General features: G+C 53.6%; 1 protein-coding gene across 1 annotated transcript in view; it reads right to left on the bottom strand.

Moving 5' to 3' along the window:
* SHB (SH2 domain containing adaptor protein B) overlaps positions 1-22024 on the bottom strand; it is a 132388-nt gene that overhangs the window by 62773 nt on the left and 47591 nt on the right. The window contains exon 2 of the mRNA XM_061200213.1: positions 21296-21416. Within this exon, the coding sequence (XP_061056196.1) occupies positions 21296-21416 (121 nt within the window). The remainder of the gene's footprint in view (positions 1-21295; positions 21417-22024) is intronic.

The raw sequence follows: 22024 nt of genomic DNA, 5'->3' as shown, positions 1-22024 counted from the left end.
TGACAAGGTTCTGAAAAGACATGATCTGATCCCAGGGTTTAGAAACATGACATTTTTTTTGCATGGTACCTACCACCCAACAATTTGGAAACACTCTGGGGAAAGGAGTGCTTTTATGCTATATAGAAAGCCCCCAGTAACTGGAACCAAAATTTTCTTCCTGAGCATTTCATTAAGTATATCATCTGCTCACGTTTGGCACTTTTCCACTAGCTGGGAACCTACAAAAACTGATGTGGTATGACAGCTGAGTTGGTGCTGCCAGACGAGCTTCCTTGCTGGCTTGGAAACGGGGGTGGTGGCAGTGAGAGGGGAAGGAGTCGGGGGGGTGGGGGGGTGGCAGCTGTCACGTTACAGCTGCCGCCACGCAGACACACACGCACTTCAGATTTCACTCACGTCTCCCTGGAAGGAGGCACCGGCCACTGGCCAAATGACCGCCAGGGCTCCACACTCCATCCTGGTGAGACAAAGAGGCCATTCCTCGCCAGGGACGTCCATCCCCTGGTGGCATTTCTCAACCTGTCTTCAGGGCAAGCTCTCCTCTGGTGTTTAAACCTGTTGGCCTCTGGGCCCGGTACGCCCACCACTGACTCCGAGAAGGCTCTGCTGTTCTGAGTCTTCCTGCCAACTCAGTGGGCTGACCACTGTGTCCTTCAGCAGCCGCTGGCCACTGGTTGCCAGTCTGTAAAAGTGCTCCCCCGCAGGCACTGGCCACGGTGTGTTCCAAGCCTGAGGGAGAACAGGGCCTCAGGGGTCCTGCTGAGGAGCCTTCTGTCACCCAAGTTCCATGAAAACCTCATTCATCCTCACTCGGAGAAAGCCTCCCTCCTCCTGACCTGCTTCCCTCACTGACGATGCTGAGGACATTAATAGTGGGAGTGACATTGTAGGGGGCAGGGAAGGGGGAACAGAGAGAAAAGGGGTGCTCAAAATTTTCTCATCTGCTCTGTAGAGAAGGTCACTGCTGTAGGACCCTTGACTGCACTCCCTCACATTTGCCAGAAGGGACGGCTCAAGAGCAATTACTCTAAGAGCCAAATCATCTTAGGCAGATGTCTTTCAACATCCAATTGGCTCACGTCCAACAATTCTATACAATAGGTCAAATCATTCTGTTTCCTGGGGGTTTAATTTGCAACTAATTCCTCCTACAGGGTTCACCAGGAAGCTCCTGCTGTTTAAAATGAGATGTGCTGGGGTGCTTTATGGACATTTTTCTATGTGGTGGACAACCTGAAATGGCTGTTTTGAAAAATCCCTGAGCTGGAGTGACTGCAGCCATTCTGTGCACCCACGGCCAGCCATGGTCTGTAGGTGGGAGCAGACACAGAATGGGCCACCTGTCCGCAGGCTTGATTGTTTGTCTCAATTTTCAGGAGGATCTGAAGCCCACCTCTGTCCTCATGCCCCAGAAGAGCTCCCCAGGTTCTCACCTGCATGACAGCCTTCGAGCTCAGCTGGGGCTCCCAGGGGAAGCCTGCTCAGGAGGGAGAAGCAGCACATCAGAAGAACAGCCTTGCAGCCTAGCCAACCCTGGATGGAGGGTCCCTAACCCAAGCCCATGGCCTGGGTGTGTGCAGGAGCTGTGATTACATGCATAGGTACCCAGATGGCAGAAGCCTGCTTTAAGGACTTAAATAGTGCAGCAGTTCTTTAAAAATATTTGGTAGGTCAGCTAACACTTAGGCGAGAGTCTAAAACACTCATTTCTACAACACCAGGCTGGCTCCCCGTCCCCTGAATGCTGGATATATTCAGAATCACAAAGTCAGCAGGTTCACTCTGTGCCAGGCCCTGGGCCAAGGTCACTGCCTGCTCCCCACATCACGCTCCCCACCAGCAATGACCTCTCCTTTCAGCTTCCCAAGCCCTTCCAGACCAGGCTTAGAGCTCACCTCCTTCAAGTGCTACCCCTGACCGCCCTCGGGAGGCATTTTGCCCCTCTGCTGCCCACTCTAGCACTGATGATCTATCCTATTCATATGTTAGTTAAGCACTCAAGGCCTCAAGACATTTTTTTCCAGTACTGGCTTTAACTTCCACTTGACTCTGGATCCCCAACTTCTTATCCTAGACTAATTTTCCAACTCGACCTCGGTTTTAGAGTAGCGGCTCAATGGGATCAATCTGTGCACCCCAAATGGCCCAGTGCCCCCCTGGTACCAGCAGGGGGGTCTCAGCGAGCTTGATTTGATTCAGGGGAAAGGTAAGCTGATGGGTGGGAAGTGGGTGAGGGGTGGGTTACAGTTCAGTAACTCCCAGCGGTCCCTAGGGTAAAGCCCCAACCCTTCCAGGCGCTCGGAAAACCCTCTGTCAACTGGCCATCAAACACCCCGCAGTCGCACATCTCCTCACGTGCCCTCCACAAGCCTTGAAACTGCAGTCACGCCGGCCACTTGGGGCTGCTCTCTTCACTCTGGGCATGGCACTGGCCGTCTCTCCCTCTCCCCAACAGAGCACCCACTTCTGAGCTTCCTCAGGACACAGCTAAGCACCCGTGAAACCACTAGCGGGTCCCCTCCTCCCAGCTTGCTCGTCTGTCAAGACTTGGGTCAAGCTTCAGCTCTTGGGAAGCCTTTCCTGCCTCCTTTTCCCTTGGAACCCAAGTGATTGTGCCATCTTGGTGTGGACCGCCACCCCACAAAGTGAAGTCCAAGACACTTTGGTGCCTCACCTGGATCCATGGCTGCCTCCCAGGGTCTCACTTATGTCAGTGTCATGGCACGGGGCTGCAAAATGACCGGTGAATGGACAAAATGCTCCTGAAGTCCTGCCAGCCTGCCCCCACCCCAGCCATCTCTTTGTGGCTGACCTGACATCACCCTGCTCTCGCCTCCCTAAGGCCCACCGCCCCTCGGCCCCTGCCTGCCTGGAGTCCTGTGCCTTCCACACAGGAAAGAGAGAGGGACACTGAGGCTCTGCTCCTCTGGCCCAAGGCTGAGGGTCAGGGTGTCCAGGGTGGACAGGAGCTTCTCACTGTGTGACAAGGGCAAGTGGGAGAATGGACAACAGGGCTGTGGGGACCTGAGGTCAGGCAGGACCCCATTGAAGGACAGAGGGCCCTGAAATGGGGGTGGGGACAACAGGAGCCATGTTTCCTCCTGGCTCCTGGTACCCACGGAGTATAACAAAGCCGATAGAGCTGGGAGGCAGGCTAGCCGTGTGACGGGCACTTGCTGCATCTTGCTGGGGCAGAGCTTCTTTCCCTTGTAAAGTGACACCCCGCTTACCTCCCTGTTCCTGTTGCTCTGAGATCTCAGAGATACGATTCCAGGGCACCAGTGACCAGCATCCGGCAGCTCACTGGCAGGGGGGAATCACTAGGGCCAGGGTCAGACCAGACTGTTACCCCGCTGACCTGGACTCCCCGACCACAAACGGCTCCATAAACTGTAAACTTCCCCGAACCACAGACACTCCAGAGACCCGCGACATCTCCCACCAGGGTGAAGCCAACTGTCTCTGCATCGCCTGTTTTCACATTCAGGAGAGCATATGCTCTGACTGCCTCAAAATCATTATTTGTGTGTGAGTGCTCATTTTTCAGGGACAAACAGGAGATCCAACATCCCAACTGATTATTACGTTTGCAGCCATTAAACCAACTTCAAAGCAAGCCTCGACGCATGTGGAGGAAAGGCCTGTTTTCATCCCGTTTCAACAAGCTCTCCCCAAGTGCCGGGCACCATGCTAGACTCTGGGGAATGACTCAGGCGCTGTCCAGGCTGCTGGAGGAGAGAGAGGCTCACTCAGAACTCAGAAGCAGGAACAGGAAAAGAGGAATGAGAAGCATTATGTGAGTCCTGTGGGAGCAAGGAGCTTGGGGAAGGCTCCTGGGAGAAGGAGGTTATGGTGAGAACTGACACAGGAGAGCAGGGAGGTGTTGCAGGTGTTGCCTGGAGCCCGGGGTCCCTGAGTGGGGTGCAGAGGGAGGCGTGGCTTGAGGAAGGCCTGGAAAGTCTGCACCTGGGTCTGTGGGGCTCAGTGAAGGTCTATGGGCAGGGGAGTAACACTGTCAGGCCGTGTCTGGGGAAATCATCTGGTGACAGCAAGAAGGAGGGATCTGGGAGGGGTGAGAGGGGAGGGTGGCTCGTGGCCCCTCACTTGGTCCTCGACACTTCCCTCCCCTCCCCTCTCTGAGAGCTCCCCTCTTCAGAGGGGAATGACATGTGCTGCAGGGACACAGGGTACCCAGGGGCTCAAATGCTGCTCCTCTTTACTGGGATGACGCACATGCAAAATGACAGCCCTTTAAAATATATATTAAAAAAAAAATTTTTTTTAAGTGGGCATGGTGAAATTTTCTCCATTTGGAAGCAGCCTTCTCTGGAAAGACATCCCCCAGGGTCTCTAGTGTGGCTTCAGCTCACAAACAGGTTTCCAAGGTGTTGAGTGGAAGCTGCCGACACCGAGTGAAACAGGGCGTGCAAAGGTCTGATCCTGACTGGTGAGAAGCAAACAAAGGCTGCAGCCTAGCAGGCAGTGCCCGGGAGGGCTTCTGTGTGTGTGGGGGGATCATGTCCGTAGGCCCAGTGGGATCTGTGAGCTTCTAGTGTGTCTTATTGCTGCTACTGCCACCACCAGAGGAGATCAGCACTTAAGTCACCTCAGGATCAGGTCGAAGCTTTGACTTTAGAGACGGGGAAAATGAGGCCCCGAGGGGCAGTGCCTTGCCCACACTCAAACCAGAAGTCAGCGGTGCTGGGATGAGCTCCAGAGTCCTTCAGCTCACGATTCCTCCCCCAAACCATAACACACCCTCCACCCTGGCCTTGTTCTATCTGGCCACTCAAAGATTTACAAGATTTTCCCTGTAAGATCACAGCTGTGAAGCTAACAAGATGAGCTTGGAAGCCTGGGCCCCCGACACTGCCCACTCCCAGAGCAGGGGTTTCTGCTCCTCTCTGCAGCCCCTGGTGCTCAGGATTTGCAGAGAGGGATGTCAAGGAGACACCAGAATGGATGTCCACGCCCCTGCAGGTAGACAGGCAGAGGTAGAAAGGAGGTAGAAAGAGAGTGAGGCAAGAAGCCAGGGAGTGCGATGTTGCTGGCAGAACAGACCAGAGTGCCAGGAATTGAAGGAGACCCCTGGCTAAAGCAGGGCCTCTCAAACCATGGGACCATCTGTCCCAGAGTCATGGAGCCAGCTATTAAAATGCAGATTCCTGGGCCCCAGTGAGAGCTTATAAGGAGTGGGGCCTAGGAATCTGCATTTGCAACACGGCACACCCACCTCCCCTCGCTTCCCCATGTGACTATGACACAAACTGACGTTGGAAGGCCCTGAACTCACATCTTCAGGGCAGCTTGCCCCTCACCCTGACCCAGGGTGGTGGGCAGGGTGCTGGACTGACATTCCTCATGTTTTACAGACGGGCTGGGGTGAGGGGCCTCTTGGCTGCCCGGAGAACAGGGCCAGGGGCAGAGAGTTGGGCGGGTGTTCCACGGAGCCTCCATGTCTCCTGCACTGCGTGCTCCTGCCCTGGTGGACCTGCTCTGAGGCCAGGGAGGATTCCGTCTGCAACACGGGGCTAATCTGTCCATCTGGGGACTCTAGCATGATTTGCCCTCCAAAGTCTCTGGGGGCTGCCCTCATCAGAGCCCTATAATGTGCAAGGTACCCTGGGCCAGAATGGCTTTACCTGCAACACGAGAGCCCCAGAGCATCAGGGGTTGAGGGAGCTCCCAAAATGAACCACAGAAACTGCCCTGTGTGTGTGGAAGCCTGGCTTATGGTCAGGTACTGGGCTCCAGTCCTGGTTTCTTGTGTGATTTCAGGAAAGTGCCTTAACCTCTCTGAGCCTTCATCTCCCCAGCTACATAATGGGGATAACACCATGTGCCCTGTCTACCTCCCCAGGGTGGTGTGAGAATCGAGGAGCATGGATGTGTTCAGGACATCAACACAAACACAACGGCTATTGTTACGTGGTTTTCTACTATTCTTCTTTTTTTAAGCATCGGGACAAAGACGTGTTCTTTTCTTCTAGTGTTAAAGATCAAGGCAATGCAGAGGTAAGCGGGCATTCTTTTTCAGCAGCCGGCAAGAAAGCACTTGTATGGCTTCCACCTGGCTGGCCCCTTTCTCTGGGAAAAGAAGCCAGGGGTCCTTGGTAGGCGACTCTGAATGGGCCTTTCATAATTTTGAAATCTCAAGTGCATGTGTGCTGTTTATGTCAGTACTTATAAAGGGAGATGGAACCACCCTTGCCAGGAGAGGAGATAATCGGCCAGCACGTCTCCCTGGCAGAGGCACTGTCGTGTAATTAAAGATGATAATTATAGCTCCGCGTCTAGCGTCAAACCCAGGGCTTTTTCCAGACACGACTGTGCCTCCCCTCACCCTGTGTGCGAAAACACACGGGCTCTCTGTGGATGGGGAGGCCCTGGGCAGCCCTGTCCTTTAGCTTTGGGTGGCTCCTGTAGGCCCAGCCCTTTGGACGGTTTGACCTGGAAGCCTCATCCAGGAGAGCTGGTTCCTCTGCAGTCCCGCCTCACTGCAGGATGAGACCAGGTGTGGCCAGGGGACACGGGGCTGACAGGCAGCCCCTGACCTGAGAGCGGGAAGGAGGGCCGGCTGGCTCCAGAGGGAACCCAGGTTGGTTCCCCTGGAGGCCACGCACTTGCCGGCACGCAGAGCTCTCTCCCCCAGCGTCCGTCAACGAGTCTGAATGCTGACTTGCGCACACAGCAGTTCACCCGCACTTCCCCGCTGAGGCCTCTGTAGATAAGAGGTGAGCTCTGAAGGGCAGAAGTGGCTGTGACTGTCTTTAACTCCCGTGACCTGTCCCGTAGGATGTAGCTCAGAGCACAGGCTCCAGTCAATGAAAGAAAGGGGCAGGGACAGGGCCTGATGTGATCCAGCAAGTGAACACTGGACCTGGCAACCCGAGACTTGAGCCCACGTGCCGGCCCTGCTGCTGGGTGACTCTGTGCGGGCTGCCTCTACTCCCTAGTTTGCAGTTTCTCTGTCTCAACAACGAGAATAACTGGGCTGCCTCCATGGTCATTCTGAAGATGAAATGAGATAATGTCTAAAAAAGCACTTTATAATCAGTAAAAGGAAAAGTTAATGTAAACTTTTATGACAATCACTCCATCCTGGAAGAAAATGAGAGAAAGGCCAACTAATCTGACAATATTAATTAGAAATATTCCATAGACCCACAGATTTCTTGAAACAAAGATGTTTTCCTTGTAGACTCTTGAGTCCCAGAGAAGGAAGAGACATCACTGCCTGCAGACGGGGCCCCAGAGGCAGAGTGAAGGACTGACCTAGATGGGGCTCCAGCAGAGGAAGGCAGGGGTGGGGGGCGAGGAGTTTCATTCTCCCCCAGGACTGGACAGAGGCGACACCTCCCATGGGTGCCGGCCACTGCAAAGCCTGAGGGATGCATGAAGGAGGGAAGATGGGTCATTTATGGTAAGGAACTCCCCAGAAACAAGGGGACACCGGCTTCAGGAGGCCTTGGATCACTTACCAAACAACCGTGTGGGGACTGGACGGAGCCCTGGACTGGGACCTCACCTCTCCACCACTCAGTGGCAGCCCTACCCCACCCCGAAGGCCTTCTGTTTCTTCACTTGTAAAACGAGGGAGGACCAGATAGTCCCCAAGTCTAGCACGGCTCTAAAATCCTCACTCTATGAAGGATGATTTCCAGGGAGGGGAAAGGTTTTAATACCCGAGTTCAAGCTTTTCAAACAGCACCACACACAGTTCAGGTCAAAGGCAGCTAAAAACCGACGGCGGATTTCAGATGAAGCACTACTTCCTGCGGACTCCAGGACTGGGCACCAAATCCCTGGGAAGCTGTGAAGCCTGAGGGTTTCATGAAACCAAAGGCGATTCCTCGGTCTCAGCCCAGGAGATTCCGCCCTTCTCCTGCGAATGTTCAGGACTGAGGCAGGGCACGGGGCGGGGGCCCAAAGGGCCACCTGGAGCTTTTCATTAGCACTGGGATCCTTGGGATTTACAGCACATCTTGGTCCAGATGAAAATTAGTTTCAAGTCTAGGGGTCAAACAGGCTGAGTGTATTAATAACAAACAAACCCTACCTCCTAATTTCTGGGTGTAAATTATGAAAATAATGCAAACATTGCCTGATTTTCTCTGAAGCTCAATTCAACAAGGTTCCTTTGCATGAAAGCCTAGGCTGAGCTGGGGGTGGGGTGAGGAGGACTGGGCAGAGGTGGGCGAGCCAACAGCCTAGGTGACTGCCCTGGGTGGGTGCTTTTCACAATTCTGAGGCCTCCTCAGCAAAACACTGGGGCCTCCTTGGGGTCTGTCAGGACAGTCCTGCAGCTCCTCCTTCCAGGCCTCCTTGGCCCATGGAGCTGGGCCTCGCCCCTCGCTGCCTCTGCTCCCACCACCCTTCCCAGCCCAGTCACCAGGTGGAGGGGTCTGTTCTAACCCACGCCCCCCCAACCCAAGCAGACCAGTCTGTGCCCTCTCCCGCAGCCCCCAGGTACTCACTTCTATGCCCACACCTCCTCATCCACTGATGCAGTTCCACAGCACGTGCCACCTCCCACTGGAATGGCCTTCCAGGGGGCAGGCCCAGGTGTGCTCCAAACGCCCAGCCCAGCTGGGGCTCAACAGATGCTGGACGAAGCCCCCTCCTCAGCTTCACCTGGAAGGGCGGGGCTGCCCCTCCTCTATCTTACCTGCTCTGGCACTACACTCCCCATACTCCAACCACCCCACCCCCTTCCCCCAAGAGCAGCAGGGCCCAGCATTAACTCTTTCCCTCGCAGACTCCAAGGAAGCAGCTCTGAGCTAGCGAATGGGAATAAGGCCCTAGAAGAGGCCAAGGAAGGCAGGGGTGGAGTGGGTGGAGGGGCGCTGTCGCCCACTGGCTGTTTGCAGTTCTGCTGAGCTGTGAAGTTGCTGCTGGAGCGACACCCGCCCCCCTTCAGGTTTCTGCTTTTTGTCACTGAGGAGGGTGGGAGCTGGCCCCCATCGATCCATCCAGTCTGACCCTACAGCTGCTGTCCCTGTCTCCACCATCCTCAGCCCAGGGTCCTTCCCCTACCCCACTGACCACCTGACCTGCCCCTGCCTGGCCTTGGGAACACAGTTCCCAGGATGCCAGAAATCCTCTTCATGGCCCCTGGCAGTTGCTCCAGCTTCCTCACCAGTACAATGGAAACAACTCCAGGTACTGCCTCCCTGGGCCTTAGGGAGGCTGAGGAGGGAGTTCTGCAGGGCAGGGTTCCTGATTGGATGCTGACCAGTCAGTTCTGACTTCGAAAGAGGCTGGTTGGTGGGGATGGAAGGGCTTCGAGGGAAGGCGACCCTGAGCTGGCAGGCTGAGCTGGGGTTAGAAGGGAAGGAAGGGTGTGAGCGAAGGCACCGAGTTGGAACCCAGGGAAGAAGAGATGGACAGGAGCCCACTCTCCTCCACCTGGCACTGTGCCGGGCCTGCTGGTTGGGAAGACCAGCTGGGTCAGGCCAGAGGTGTCCCAGCTTCGGCAGGCGGGATGCTGGTGCTGAGGAAAGGCATGAGGAAGGCTGGTCATGTGAGGGAGACGAGGGCTCAGACACTTGGGCACCCAGCTGGCGGGGGGGGGGGCAGCTGGTGACACCAAGGGCCAAGGGAGGGTGACAAGGACAGCGCAGACTTGAAAAGACGCCCAATCTGGAGCGCTCGGCGGTTGGGGCTCAGGGACACGAGTGTCCATGCCAGTCCCTGCATGGAGACCTGAGGCCTGGTGATGGGAGTGAACCTACAGAGGCACAGGCAGTAAGCTGAGCCCAGGATCAGCGAGAGGGACAGGGGGACCCACTGGCCAGGATGGAGGGGTGAGCCGACTGGGGACTCGCGACCCAGCTCGAGACCTGAAAGCTCTAATCTTGGGGGAAGAGTTTACCAATCATTTCACAACACTCCACCAAAACCAGCACATTCTGACCTGGGGACATTCTTTACCGGAAAGTTCTGGGCCAATATCTCAAGCACCGGGTGCCGACAGTCTGAGGGCAAGAGTTCCGAGCCCTGTGGTCCCTCCAGGGGGCCCCCAACCCAGCAGATAAATTACAAAGCAATGTGGTAAGCACTGTACCAGTGAGATTGCACAAAGAGCTACTGTGGAACCAGACCAGGGAGGACCCACAGTAAGGCTCGGACCCCAGAAGGTGACCCCTTCTCCAGTGCATCACTTTTTTGGTTGCCAGGTACAATTAGAAGCCTGCATTCTAGAAGGGAGAGAAAAAAGGCATTTTGTTTATTTATGATGCTCACATTGCCAGTTTTGGAAAAGGACCAAAAAGGAGGCAGAGTACCACATTAAAACACACAGACTAAGCCAGGTGAAAGAGTTGAAAGGCAGGACTACCCAGGAGGAGGAAGAGGAGGAGGACTGGACCTCAGGCACCTGTTACCCCTTAGACAGAAAGGCAGCATCAAAAAAACGCAAACCCGCTGTTACTGAGCATCCTTCTCTCGCACAGCCAGGCACTGACCCTGCAGGGAGAGGGGGCCTGGAATTCGGCACGGTTCCAGTTAGCCTCCATGACTCAGCTTTCTCATCTGCAAAATGGAAATAATGACACCGCTTCCTCCCAGAGCCTTAGGGAGATTCCCGGCATAATCTACAAAAGGGCCCTTTAAATACAGTCCTCTGTCATCGCTACAAACTTCCAGAAAGCCAAGCTGAGTCCTAGTTAGAGGGGGGTACTAATTAATTAGTCAAATAATAGGGTGTGGGGCAAATCACTAAATCTCCCTCTTCTGGCTTCTGGAGGGGCAGAAACTATGGCGGGCGGTCTGCTTGGGCAGCCCCTGCAAACCAGCTCCTCTCCCCTGGGGCCCTCCTCTGAACACATGAATGCAATGGTGCCACATCTGAACCCACTCAATCCCCCCACAAGAACCTTCCTCCCCTTCTTGGATAGGACAGTCCCCATCGGGTAACTGACACTCATCCTCCCACTCACCAGGGTCCCAGCTCCTCCCTCCCTCTCACCAACTGCACCCCAAGGCTGGCAAGCTCTTCCGCCCTACCCACCTGCTCCCACCTGCAGCACCCCTCAGCCACGGCCCTGGCTCCGGCCTCAGTCCCCTGACCCGGATGACTGTCGTAGCCACAGAACCACAGAACCAGTCTCACTGCCTCTTGCTTCTCTCTGCTCTAGTCCATCCTACGCACCCAGGCGGCACAACGTCCTAAACAACTTCCTAACCTGCTCAGGATGGGTGGTGTCCCCCGCAGCCTCCACGCTCTGCCCACACAGGAGGCGCACTGGTGGGTGGGCAGAGGATGCCAGAAACTTTGCTGCCAATTGACCTGAGTCTGCTTTTGGACAGGCATTTCCATCAGTTTCTGTGCCTTCAGATCTTTTAATGTCTCTCTGGAATTCTAAAGGGCAAGAGGCAGGGATGGGGAGGTAAGCTCCTCTATTTCGCATTCCCGTTCCTTCATTTCTACCTTTGGGAGGATGCCCGTTTCTCTCACAGCTGCCAGGAGAGAGAGAGGAGTTAGGGGCTGCGTTCCCGGGGTCTGGATCCTCACCCCTGTGAGGCTGGTGCCAGCGCACAGGATGGTGTTTGCTGCTCTGGGAAAATCCATGACAACCCCCAGAGTCTGTGCTCCTGCACTGAGGCCAAGAAGACAGAGGAACATGGCAGGGAGCCACTGGGCCAAAGCTGTGCCCCTCAAACCCCGAAGACACCACTGAGACCATCCTACCTCCTGAAGGTGGTCAGGGCTCTGGGGACAAGCCTCCAATCTGCACTTGACTTTGAGAAAGCCCTTGAGCTGAAGTGACCAGAGGCTGCAGAGTGTCTGGGATACAGACCTCTCAGTACCAGAGTTCCCAGAAATGAGTTTATGGGAATCACAGTTACGTAACACTCCCCTTTGATCCTGTACCCATGGCGAAAGCTTCACAAGAACAGGGACTCTGCTTTGTTCACTGCTCAACCCCTAGAGCACAGAACGGTGCCAACACACAGTGGACTCTTGCAAACACCCATCCAATGAACACATGCTTCGCACTTTGCTCCCTGACTAAGGCCCTGTGACTTCAGACAACTGTGTCTTGGCAAAAGGAAAAAGTTGCTTATAGCAAGTAGTTGTTTACTGTTTGCTTCCTTTTCGTTCATTTATTCTCCACATAGACTTGTATTCCTGGGCTCATTCATTCAACTGGTAAATATGTACTGGGCCCAGAGGAGACATAAGGATGGGTAAGACTCCTCTCCTTCAACAAGCTCTCAGCCAGGGAGGGAACAGAGAGAGGAGGCACAACCAGAGACCTCAGGTAGCCCACCAGCATGGAGACAGAACTGATCTCCAAGACGGAGCAAGGCACCAAGGGTCTTCTGCCCGACTTCCACCCAACTCCCACCCAGAGAACAAGCCAGCTCCTTCTCTACCTTTCCACCCATTTAGCAACTGGTTAAACTCAGACTTTCCAGATCTGGCATTTTTCAGAGGAGGATGGGATGTCTCTGGGCTCCCGAGGGGGCCCCAGCACATCTGTCTACCAGCCCTGGGTCCCTGGAATTAATTAATAGCCTCACGCATTCAACAACTATTTACTGAGCCCCTACTTTGTGCCACATACTACTTTGGCTACTGAGGCTACAGCAGGAACAAAGCAGACATTTCTGCTCCTGTGAAACCCACGTCTTAGTGGCAGACAGACTATAAACAGATAAAGTGTGAGTAAAATATATAGTATGCTAAACAGTGAGCAGAGTTAAGGAACAAAACCAAGCAGAGAAGGGGGGTGAGAAGTGTTGGGGATGGGTTGAAATGTAAGTTAAGTGGCCACGGAAGGCCTTGATGGGAAGGCAACTTTGGGTCAAGACGTCAAGTGTGGCTCTGCTCAATACCCCCTCTCTGCACAGCCCACACTGGTCTTCAGGACCCCTAGCACGCCTTCCTCTGTTCTCTTTCTAGTATCACTCTGCTTGGGCTGTTTTCTACTACAGACATCCGTGTTTGTCTGGGTCCTTGTCAACCTTCCCTATGTGCCAGGGGGCACCTGGAGGGCAGGGACTGAGGTCTGGCACACAGCAGGAATGCTGTCAATGACTGTCAGCTTTCCGTGGCCTGTCCCAGTCCTGTCGCAACTTTCCTGAAAAGCTGAACAAGCTCAGTGTCAAGGGTCAAAAGGGCAAGGGGCATGTGGGGTGAGAGAATAGGAAGCAACTGCCAGTGTGGGCGCACTGGTCACCATGGGAACCTGGGCTTCCTGCTGTCCTCCTCTGCAGCTCCCCTCCCCACTGGGCCTCCCTGGGCCTGGAGCTCAGCAGGTAAAGCACCGCTGGGCGTGTGTGTGAGCTGTGCTATTTCTCAAGAACAGGAAAGTCATCGGGTGACTAATACAAAATCTATTTACACTTGATTATCTCCTTCCTGTCCAGTAGGTAAGTCATTCTGGTAAATGATAGACCAGCCAGGGACCTATGCACAGTCCATGACCGAGCCTTCTATCTGTCAGGCAGGAGTGGGCAAGGGCAGGTTTCCAAACATTTCAAAACCAGACCAGAAGTCCTATGTTAGAAGTCAGGGGACCCGCTCTGTGGCTTGCTGCTGTGTGACTCTGGCCAGCTTGTACCCCTCTCTGGGCCTCAAGTGGAAAGAGGATGCAAGACAGAAAGACTGCTCTTCAAGGACAGCTCCAGCCTGACATCCCCCTGCCGGCGGAGAGCTGTGACCCCCAGGAAAGGCTGAAGCCTGAGGCGACTTGGAGAGCAGGCAGGCCAGGGAGGAGCACAGGGCCTGCAGAGGGTGAGGGGAATGAAGGGTGTGGAGACTGTTCGGGTAGCAGGGCGGCAGAGCAGGCCAGGTGAGGAAGAGAGGCGAGTGCACGGACATTCTGGGAGCAGAGTCCCCGGGGAACTGTGGAGCTGGAAAGGCCTGGGCTCAGGGCCCAGACAGAAGGGCCCTCTACTTTCCCGCCACCAAAAGGACAGGAAAACAGTGCTGCCTCAAACTATTATATATAGAATGGATAAACAACAAGGTCCTACTGTATAGCACAGGGAATTATATTTAATATCTTGTGATAAATCATAATGGAAAAGAATATTTTAAAAAGAATATATATATATGTACAACTGAATCACTTTACTGTACAGTGGAAATTAACACATTATAAATCAACTATACTTCAATTAAAAAAAAAAAACAACAATGCTGCCTTGAGCCAGGAGGGCAGAGATGACAGTGAACATGCAAGGAAGGCAGAAATCTCAGGTAGGGTGGCTGGAGGTGACCTCTCTGATGGCCAGTCAAGATTCAAGAGGGCCCCTTCTCTGAGAAGCATTTGCGGGTCTTTGGGGCTTTCATTCTGGGATTCAAGAATAGCAGCTCCAGGAAAGGCCTCTGGACGCTGGCTGTTCAGAGGGTGCAGACCTGCAGCTCCCAGCCCTCTCTGTCCTGAGAGCAGAGGGCAGCATGCACGCTCCTGGGATGGTGCCAGGGCCAGCTCTTCCTCACAACCTGGCAAGACCTGGACTGGTGCCAAGTGGAAGTGGGTGTGGGTGGGGTGGGGGAAGGTGCAGTCCTGACCAGGACAGCTGGAGAAGCCCAATGTGACCACAGAAGCGGGGAACCTAAGTACTTATAAAGATCCTCATGGAGCCCAGGAAAGAAGGCAGAATCTGATTTTTCAGACGAGGGAACTGAGGCCCAGAGAGGGGAAGCAACCTGCCTCAGGTCACACAGCAGACCAGGGCAGAGCCAGGGCTAGAATCCACATTTCCTGCCTCCTTCCTCCTGAAACAGGCCACCACTGGAATACAGAGACTTGAACGTGGTACGCAACCACCATTCTCTTGGAAGGAAAGCATGTTGCTGCTAGAATAGGCCATGCCAGAGGAAGAGAAGATACAAAAGGACGCCTCCACCCCCCAACCCCACCCCCCGCCTTAAAAATAGGTGACTGGCTTTACCTGGAGCGTGCCTATAAGCACATGGAGCTTAAAAGGGCAGAAGGCAAGTCTTAAGCAAGGAAAACGGCCACGCCAGGGCAGTGGGGCTGTGTGTAAAATGGCTTTCTTTTAATTTCCTCTTATTGTGCTATAAAGTTGATTTAATAATAAAAACATGCTAAGGACTTTTTAATGCGTAATTGCTTACATATTAAAAATTATATGAAAATGCTTTCAATTAATACTTATATGATTCATCCTGTGAGATGACACTTTGAACAAATTTATATAGGACAGGGAGGGGGCGGGGGGATGAGAGTCACACCTAAAAATGAGGCCTAAGTAACTGTAAAATTCCCAGTTATTTCTGCAGACCCTCTGGGAGTCCAGGACGGATGTGAGAGTGCTTCAGCTGAAGGCAAGGGCTCCAGATGGCGCTGCTTTTCCTGGTTTTACTGCTTACTTAACCTTTCTGAGACTCAGTATTCTCATCTGTAAAATGGGGATGATAGTAGCACCTATACCTCACAGGCTCCTTGGGAGGATTAAATGAGCTAATCGTGGAAAGTGTTTGGAGCAGTGCCCGGCAGAGAGGAAAGCCCTCTGAAAAAACAAACTACCACCGTCCTTGTCACCACCACCACCTTGGGTACCTCTGAGAATTCCTGGGGCTGAAGGCCTGGGGAAGAAGGATCCCAGGTGAGAAATATTCTGCACCTTTAGGCTAACTAGGGTCTCATGATACAATCCAACTTTACAAGCTCTTGCCCCATGTGCTTTTCCTATCAGGATCCTATCAAAAGCCTCACCTCCTGCCACTCATCTCCAGCAGAGAATTCCCACATCTCCATGCCTTTGCTCAAGCTCTTCCCTCTTCCTGGTTGCCAGGCCCAGCTCTCATCCCCACCACTCCCACCTCCCACCCCACTTGGATGGCCCAAACTAGAAGCTGTGGTCTCTCCTCTGAACTCCTGGAGATTCACCTGCTCACCTCTGTGCACCAACCAGCCACCCAGGTCCATGCCTGTCTCCCTGCTTCATGGATATTATTGCTAAAGGCAGGGGCGCTATTTGCCCAGGTTACGCGGTCCAGATTCCAACATAGCAGGGCTTAGCAAGGGCTCCAGGGTACCAAGGGTACCGCAGAGGGGCTGGGGACCACCTGCTCCGGTGTTCTGCCACCCACCTCCAAGTGGGCAGGGGCCCCTACGGGGACTGGCCAGAGAATTCAACAGCACAGAAAACCACGTGAAGGACCAAACAGGCCCTCTGCCCCCCAGTATCAATAATCTCAAGCACATGTACAAAGTTTGTTCCTCCACCCAAGACTCACATCAGTGTTGTGTGCCCTATTTTACAAAGCAGCCCCCAACAAGCTAAGCATCCTGACACACACAGTCACCCAAGTCAGCCTGACTCAGAGCCCAGCACCCTGGACTTCTCTGGCAGTCCAGTGGTTAAGACTCCGAGCTTCCAATGCAGGTGGTACAGGTTTGATCCCTGGTCGGGGAACTGAGATCCTATATGCCGTGGGGCACAGCCAAAAAAAAAAAAAGACCCCAGCACCCTTCCCACCACATCAGCAGGTCTCTGTGCATCAGGGGCCCTCAAGCCCCAGGATCAGGTCTCAGGGAAGAAGGAAAGAATGGGCTGCTAAGCAGGGATTTGGAGAGAGGTGGCCTACCTATCGGCTCAATGGGAGGTTTGGCCTGGGGACACCAAATACATAGACAAGGGAGCAGAAAGGAAACCAATAAGTGGTGTGATCCTTCCTCTTCAATTCACACATGGAAAAGGCCAAAACCAGAATCTGACCTCAAGAGATGGGCCAAGAAAGACGAAAAGTGGAACCAGGGCTGCATAGTTGGCATGAGTCAGGCTGGCACTGAGAAAGGAAGCTGCCAGCCCTAACCAGATCCTCTCCTATTCATGGTTGGTCTCAGGTGCTCCCTTCGTGGGGCTGGTCCTGGGTGTCTAATGATGGGGGAGGACACAGTGAATCATGACATCTCGGAGCTCAGGATTGACACAGACCTCAGGGGTAGCTTGAACCAACCACACACCTGAGACTTAACAACCTTCATATCATCTCCCAGTGCTGGTTGTCTTGCCTCTAGGGATGGGCAACTCACTACCTCACAAGACAGCTTCACATTTAATCAGTGTGTTAAAAAAAAAAAATCTCAAAAGGATCATGACTTTTTTGAGTCTCAGTTTCCCTACCTATAAAAAGGAAAGCTTGGACTGGGTCACTAGCTTTCCAACTGGGTCCCATAGAGCCCTAGGGTGTTAAGGAAATATCTCCAGAGCTGCTGCTGAGGTGAGAGAGGTGATGGGGCCAGAAAATGAGGCCCAGGCATACATGGGTTCTGAGGTTCCATGGAGAGCTGAGCCTCCCTTTTGGAGCCAGAACCTAATTCCTGTGGTTGACACAAAGGGGAGTCTGTGGGAGAGGGTAAGTTAAGGCAGACAGAGAGAAGGCGGTAAGAGGAGCCCCTAGAAAAACAGGCATGCTTCTCCATGCCCTCCATCCTAGCTACAGCCAATGGGCTGGGCCGAGTTCTCTGTTCACAAAATCACACCTCCCACAAGCTCCCCACCACCTGCTGCATGGTGCCAAGGAAACAGAGGACAAAACCTTACCACTTAATCACAGGCCACGTTGGCCATGCTGGGGAGTCTGAAGATCAAGCTCCAGGGAGTGCACCAGGGCTGGACGGGCCCTGGAGAGAAGTCCTGTGTAGCAGTTAAACAGGGCCTTGGCAGACAGCCCCACAACTGACTACCCGGCTGTGTTGCCTTGGACTAGTTACTTAGTCTCTCTGTGCCTCAGTTTATTGGTAAAATGGGCACCTACACTTCAAAGAGTGACGCTGAAGATCCAATGAGAATTCACACCAAGTGCTGTAAACAAGTACGAGAGAACTTAGCAGTGGCCTCCACTGCTGTTGCTGTTATTATTGACCCATCATTCCTTAAACAGGGAAAAACAGAGGCACAGAATGTGCTGCGCAGGGTCAAACAGCCAGTTCACAGCCAAAAGCAGCTAGAAGTACTATTGACTGCCCACTCCAAGGCTACTGCTTCTCAGGGGGAAACTGAGGCCCAGGGGTCACTTAGTTGACAAGTGGCCATCCCAGGTCTGCTTGACTCCAGTCTGGTCTCCTTTCAAACCAGTACAGAGATGCACGCCATCTCAGGCAGAGAAGCCATGCTCTTCCCAGCAGCATTATTCTTTTTCTTTGGTTTTTTTTTTTTTTTTTGGCCACAAGGCTTGTGGGATCTTAGTTCCCCAACCAGGGATTGAACCTGGCCCTTGGCAGTGAGAGCATGGAGTCCTAACCACTGGAATTCCCCTGGCAGCATTAGTCTTACGTATCAAAGATGCCTGCCTCGTTACTAGAAGCTACGTGTACTCATACACATAAATGTTACAGCATCAAAAAAAAAGGTCTCCCTAAAAGGTTGAATATAACTTGTTCTGTGCCACACCCCCTGCTCCACTGCCGTCCCCAGCACCAACCTCTGTCACCTCCCCCTCCCCTGGGAGCTTCGTGGCAGCTCAGTGAGCTACTTCCTGGAACATTTATATGGTGCTGGCTAACCCAGCCCCCATCCCTGCCATCAGTCACTGCGGTGATGGTGATGTTACACACAAAGAATTCCAAGTCAAAGAGAGCTGCTGCAAGGTCATTACACCCAGAAAACGTCCTGTTTAATCACGTATTTCCTTAAAAACAAAAACATGGGTAAATTTGGGCATAATCTCCAAGGTAGGAAAAAAGCACAGAGCAGCAAAGAGAAGGATGCTTCTTTGGAGAGAGAATGCCTGAGATCCTAACAGATTTCCAGTAAACTCACACTGCCCTGCCTTGGACCTGGCCCCCGTGGGTGTGCCTCATTAAAAAGTCAAAGTCTCACAGGAGAATTCCACCCAGTTAATCAGCTCCTTACTGCTGGGGTCCATGGCAGCACCCAGGAGGGGCCCAGCTCCACTCCAAAGATGCTGAGCAGTGGCGGACCCTCCCCAAAGTCTGGGCTCCCAGCAGATGTTCCCACCCACCCCCTTCAGCCCCCTGCCCCCATGTTCCAAAGATGCAGGTCTGGGCCTCTCCCTTCTGCTGGTGTGACCCCAGGGAAGTGACTTGTCCTCAGTCTCCCTCACCTGTGAAATGAGACAACACCTCCTTTGCAGGGACACAGTGAGGCTTAATGAGTGTGTATGTCAAGGGGCCCAGTACGGAGCCTGGGACCTGGCAGAGGCTTCCAGCCTCAACGGCTCCTGCCATTTCCTCATGCCCGGATACCTGGGCATCAAACTCAACATTACACCTCCTTCAGCACTCAACCCCAAAGCCTGCCCTGCTGAGCACAGGCCATGCTGGCCAGTCCGCCTCCAACTTACTATGTGTCCTCGGGCAAGTCCCTCTCCCTCCTAGCCTCAGTTTCCCCATCTGTAAAATAAGGCTGTTGGGTTTGGATGACCTCAAAGATCCTTTGCTGCCCTGATGTCTGAATGTGCCAGTGTCCCAAAGTTACTCCTGGACCCACCACTCCTTTAACCCAGGCCAAGGCCTGCTGAGTGCAAGACTAGTGGAAGCTACAGGGAGGCGCAGGGCCATGGCTGCCACCACTGGCCCTGAGGGCTGAGCTGGGCTCGGGGCTGCTTCTCTGAGCCTGATGGGGGTGCTGGCACGTGGGTGGAGGTGATGGGGCGTGATGGCGGGAATGGGTGTCCCTACAGGCCTGCCTGAGGTGAAGACTCCACCAGCAGATCTGCTTTCCTGAGTTGCTGGCAGAGAACAGGCTGCTCCCCACCTTGGGACCCCGGCCCCAAACACATGCTCAGCTCTTGGGCTCTTACCACCCATGGAGGCCGCTTTGCCAGGAGAGACTAGAAAGATGGGAACGGCCACAAGAGGTAGCCCTCCAGCAGGCTGGCCGAAGTCCCTCTGGTCGATTGCTTCCTGCCTCAGCCCTTCACAAAGTGGCCAGGTGTTCTGGAGGCCACGCTGGTGGACAGGGAATTGCTTTCCATGAGCAGGAAGAGCATGAGGCAGAGTCCTGGAAGCAGGGCCTGGACTCACACCCAGATTCTTCAGCAATTATCCTACAGGGTCTCCGCAGCCCGAGAGCTAACGTTCAACGCGGGCCCAGAATGTGCTAAGTGCTCAGTAACTGTTTCTTCCCTTCCTCCTCCTCCTTCTTCTTCTTTTTTTTAAAAATATTTTATTTTATTTTTATTTTATTTTTTGGCCGCCCCACATGCTGGATCTTAGTTCCCCGACCGGGGATCGAACCCATGTCCCCTGCAGTGGAAGCACAGAGTCTTAACCACTGGACCGCCAGGCAAGTCCCTCCCTTCTTCCTTCTAATTCAGAAGGAATCAAGAGAAAGTGCTCAAAGACATGAACACAAATAAACAATAACAGAGTCACAGAAGGAGGCACCTGAATCCCAAATCCCGAGACACACAGGGCACCAATTCACTAGGCCTCAAAATTCGGGGGCGCTACCTGCCCGCGCTCTGCAACACGTGGTGTCTCTGCTCATATCACTGTCCTGTGCAGGGTCAGAGGGGGCCAACCCACACAGCTGCTCTTCTGTGCCTGGACCATCCTCCTGACCCAGGAGGACGTTCATGGGGGGTTTCTCCTCTGCCCGTGATCTCCCTACCATCCGTCCATGCCTGGGGTCTGTTGAGATGGCTGATATCTGATAACTGCTCATTCTTTAAAGATGCTCTAAGTATTATCCTGGCAAAAAGAGACCCCCCAGGATACCACATACCTGGCCACATTCTCCTGGGCCCTACACCATTGCTCTGACAGGTTTTATCATCAAGGGCCAATAGGAAAACAGCCAAAGGAGGAAAGTCTCTGTGTCTCCTGTAAACCTGCCACGTAGACCATGGCTCTTTAAGCTGCTTCCAGCCCTAAAACAAAGATTTTCTTGTATGGGGCCAGGGATAATTCTGTCCCTAATGATCTAGTCTGCCCCCTTCTACTAGGTAATAAAAGCAAGGTGACCCAGCCTGTTTCTTTTATTGCCCTGGCTGCTAGGAAGCTCCAAGCTAAGTCTTCCATCTCAAGTGCTGTATCTTTCTTTAATCCGAAATTTCTAAGAGAACTTTCCCCCCCTCTTCCCCATTTACTTCTTAGTCCTTATCTTGGTTAACTGTACTTGGTACCCTGGTATCTGGACTGTCACTGTGCCCTGCCAGTTTCTTCCTGAGGTCGGTGAAACACGAACAGATAAACCGTGGTAAAGATTCAACACGGCACTGCCCCCCAGCCACCACCTTGAAAGTACACACCTTCACCTCCGGAGGCTGGCGGGTGACCACAGGGCCCGTCTGCCTCCCTGCTGAGTTGCAAGTCTCTGTGCCAAGGGCTCTGCTTACCTGTCATGATCCTCTGCGCCTCGTAGGGCTCCATGTAGCCAGCACTCTCCCCCTTTCCCGCTTTGCTTTTGAGATCATTCTTGGCATCAAAGGGATCCGAGTAGTCATCAGCGATGGTCACCTGCAGGGAAGATGGCAAGCGTGTGAGTCCACCTGTGGCTGTCTACTTCACTTCTGTTCACAGCCAGGCTTTGCTCCAACAAATATAAACTGAGCCTGTGCCAGATGAGCAAGGAGTAGGAGGTAGAAGCAGGAATCTGAGCTGGTGCCCACCCTCAGGGAACTCTGATTCTTGCAGGGGTGACAAGGGACCCACGCTGCAGTGCTCCATCATAAGGGAGGGGCCTGAGCCTGCATATGTAGGGTGGCTGTTCCGGGCACAGTGAAGTGAGAACAGAAGGGCATCTCGGGACAGAAGCACAGAGGCAAGAACTTGGAAGGTGTCTTTGGGGAATGTGACTTGCTCGATTTAATGGAATGGAAATGGAGGAAAGTTGGAAATGAGCTCGCAGAGAGCCTAGAAATGCTAACATGCTCCTGGTGCTGGCTGAGGCATAGAAGAGCTTGCTTAGAGATAATTATGTCCAGCGTTCCATTTTCCCCAAAATCTGGAACACAACCATCCCTTGGGTAACCAGGCAACAACTTGGTGAGATCAACGCTCTGCAAAGATGACTGAGGCCCCAGACAGGCCCAGTGAAAACACCAAAGCAGCTCAGGGATGAATGG

Source organism: Eubalaena glacialis, chromosome 9, assembly GCF_028564815.1.
Source record: "Eubalaena glacialis isolate mEubGla1 chromosome 9, mEubGla1.1.hap2.+ XY, whole genome shotgun sequence".
In the NCBI taxonomy this organism is placed as follows: Eukaryota; Metazoa; Chordata; class Mammalia; order Artiodactyla; family Balaenidae; genus Eubalaena; species Eubalaena glacialis.
The sequence above is the reverse complement of the archived record's forward strand: the minus strand, read 5'-3'. Positions and strand labels throughout refer to the sequence as shown.